This window comes from Empidonax traillii, unplaced genomic scaffold (assembly GCF_003031625.1).
Source record: "Empidonax traillii isolate 1590-97213 ecotype Southwest subspecies unplaced genomic scaffold, ASM303162v1 scaffold448:size1359114, whole genome shotgun sequence".
Lineage (NCBI taxonomy): Eukaryota > Metazoa > Chordata > Aves > Passeriformes > Tyrannidae > Empidonax > Empidonax traillii.
The window spans coordinates 721,504-724,602 of record NW_020955641.1 but is presented as its reverse complement, the minus strand read 5'-3'; the positions used below and the strand labels follow the sequence as shown (position 1 = coordinate 724,602).

General features: G+C 60.1%; 1 protein-coding gene across 2 annotated transcripts in view; it reads right to left on the bottom strand.

Annotated features, from left to right (window-relative positions):
- Positions 1-1,998: 1,998 nt before the first annotated feature.
- TGM2 (transglutaminase 2) overlaps positions 1,999-3,099 on the bottom strand; it is a 13,587-nt gene continuing 12,486 nt past the window's right edge. Inside the window, exons 13-14 of one of the 2 annotated variants that reach the window (XM_027895031.1) lie at positions 3,006-3,091; positions 1,999-2,751 (exon numbers count right to left, since the gene is read on the bottom strand). In XM_027895031.1, coding sequence (XP_027750832.1) covers positions 2,595-2,751; positions 3,006-3,091 — 243 coding nt within the window. In that variant the 3' untranslated portion in view covers positions 1,999-2,594. The remainder of the gene's footprint in view (positions 2,752-3,005; positions 3,092-3,099) is intronic. The other variant, XM_027895030.1, reaches the window with a different exon arrangement.

Here is a 3,099-nt window from a genome sequence, read left to right as displayed (position 1 = left end):
ACGGTGGATGCTGGAAATATTTAATTCATAATTTATTGCTCGCACAGCGAGAGTGTCAGAGGGTTTGATGGATGCAACGTGGGACCACATCAGTGACCCGGGATGGGCACAGGGAGGTGGATGCAGCTCAGGACCATGTCAGTGATCCAGGATGGGCGCAGGGGAGCCAACCCCAGTTCTGTGGATAACAGAGGACAAACCTGAGAGCCAACCCCACCCCACCAAACCATAACCACAGCGTTTGGAGTCCCTTCCGAGCTCGTTTCTCGTTGGAGCAGCCTTGCTGTGCCGAGGCTCAGATGGATGGGAGTGACCTTCAGGAATAGCTGTGCTAATGTTTATTTTATCAGGACCCAGCTCCGAAGCAGTAGAGCTGCTGGTTATTTTTAACCCAGGCGCTGAGCAGCTGGAGGCCTGGCTCAGCAGGGCCGGGTAACAAATGCTCCAAAGCGGAGCCCGTGCATCATCTCTGGGCTGAGGAATGTTCCTGACAGGGAAGGCAGTGCTGGTTCCTGCCATTAACTCCTTCGGTTGCTCTTGGGACTGCTCTGGGGGGGTTGGTGTTGCCAGAGCTGGGGGCTGGTGTGGCCCCCACTGGTCGCCCTGACTGCAGGAGAACCCTCATTCCCATCCCTCCTGGAACTCCTGCCCTGTCCCCATGCCATGGGGTGGCCATTCTGTCCCTGGGCCAGACCTCCCTTCCGACCCGCTGCACCCCACAGGGATCCCAGCCCCCAGCTGCCTTTTCTCATTGCATTTGAGAAAGGCAGGACAGGGAGATGTGGTGGTTAAAGCTCCACAAGGTGAGGGGAGATGGATCCACATGGTCCTCTGGGAGGGTTGTCTTGAACGGTTTTGTTGGTGCTGCTGTGTGTGAAGCCTGGGCTCAGCAGTGCCCACCCCAGACCAGGGGTGCCCACTCCAGTCCCACATTTGGGAGCAGGAGCTGGGGCTGGGACAGAGCTGAGATGGGTCTGAGCTTGACCTCCCGTGGGGAAGCACAGCTGGGGTGTGGGGAGTTCTGGTCATGAACCCCAGTCTGGCTCGTGGGAGCAGCAGCTGTGCCTGGAGTGCTGCATGTGGAGATTTTATCTCATCCTAAAAGATAAACAGAAAGGGAAGCTGGAGGACGGGCTGTCCTGGGTGGGAAATGCTCCCAGCTGCCCATGGATCGTGGCTGGGATTTGAGATGCCAGGAATGTCAGTGACTGGGACCATTCAGTGTGGGCAGGGTCCCCTTGTCCCCCAGAACATTTCCCTGGGCTGGTGCCTCCTCTCTGCTGGGGCTGTGGGACCCTCAGCAGGAGACCACCAGCTCTGTAATGTTTTTGTGGTGTTTGTTTACAGGAGCAGGGAGGCTCCCACCCTGTTTGTGGGGAGCAGGCTGGAGGACAGTTCTGGCATGGGAAATGTTTATCTTCAGCGGAGCCTTGACCCCAGTTCCAGGCGTGAGACGAACCCACACTCACCTCCTTCATCCCTGTGCTCGATCCAGCTGCCCCTTCAGCTGCTCCAGGCTGGGTGGACAGCCCTGCCCAGAGCCTGGGTGTGCAAAACCCATTGGTTTGATTACCACGGGTGGTTATCAACAAGTAATCAAAGAGTTCTCTCTCCTGTTCTCTGTGCACAGTCACAGCATGGAGCCATTCCCGAGATGGGAGAAATGCCCCAGGAAGGTGTGGGGTGGCTGCCTTGGGGGCTGAACTCACCTTTACCCCATGCCATTGATGCTGCCGAGTCATGCCATGGGACCAGGAGAGCCACTGGGGTCACCCCCTTTTCCTGGGCACGACCCCTGAGCTGCAGAGCAGCCCAAGACCACCAGGCCAAGGCTGACTCGGGGCAGAGGGGGTGGCCAACACGGGGCTGCAGTGCCAGCCATGGCAACGACCCCCCAGCTGGGCAAGGAGCAGCTGGGTGCCACTGTGGGGAGAGGAAGTGCAAGGAGAAGCCGGGTCTGGCTTTAAAAGTGAAAAATAGAATTTTTATTCAGTGCTTGCAGGGTTGGTTCATGTCAAGGCAACGTCCCATCCCTCCCTGCAGTCTCTGCGGTGCCAGGACGGTTACGGGAGCCAAGGCCTGGCTGTACCCAAGCAGCAGATTATTTGCAGTACGTATTTATAGATTTGTTCTGTATGTATATATGGTGCATAGACAGCTTTGTGCTCACAGTATACAATCTCTCTCTACCGAGCTGCAGTCAGAGAATTGCGATGGCGGGTGCAGTCGGGGCTGGAGGGGGGTCGTTCTGCTGCTGCCACCATGAAATGGGCTCTGGGGGGCCGGGGGTGCCAGCACAGCGAAGAGGAGGGGGCTGCTCTGGGGTCCCGGCTGCGCCCAGTGCTGGGGGACAGGCAGGGCAGGGATGTTTCCACCCCACAGGGTGAGGGAACAGCAGTGAAGCGAGCGGCTGCCACAGGAGCCCCCCAGTGCCACCAGCTCCTTTGTCCTGTCCCTGCTCCCTGGAAGGAGCGTGGCACCGCTGGGTCGGGGTCGGGCTGGGCTCTGGCAGTCCTTCGGTTCCCATCTTGGGCTAAAGCGAGGGGGGGGCCAGCGAGGCAGGGTCTCTGCAGCTGGGGGACCACGGCAGCTGCTCACATGGGCTGGGGCGCGATGATGACGTTGCGGTAGCCCTTCACCCCCCTCAGCTGGTCGCTCTCGAAGTCCACCATCAGCTTCTGGAGCCCCGACTGGTGCGGCATCAGATCCAGACGGAACTTGGCCTCCGCCTGCGGCTCCACCGGCTCCTCACTGCGGGAGGGCAGGGGGTCAGCGAGGCCCCTCACCCTCCTGGCCACCTCTCACCCTCCCTGGGCCTGGGACCCCTGTGGGGTGGCCGAGCCCCTTCCCCATCAAGGTGAGGCGTAGGGATGCTCCGAGTCCATAGGGACCAGCACAGCCCCGGCTCCCGCTGTGCCCCAGGACCACCCTCCCTGGGGGCTCGAGGCACAAAAATCCACCCCACTCCCAACATTCCAGCCAGGTGTAGATGGAAAAACTCTTACAGCTGCTTGACCCGCTGCCCGTGGGTGAGGCCGGAGCCCTCCACCACGAACACGCAGTTGCTCAGGGGCACTTCGAGGGGGTTCACCATGCTGA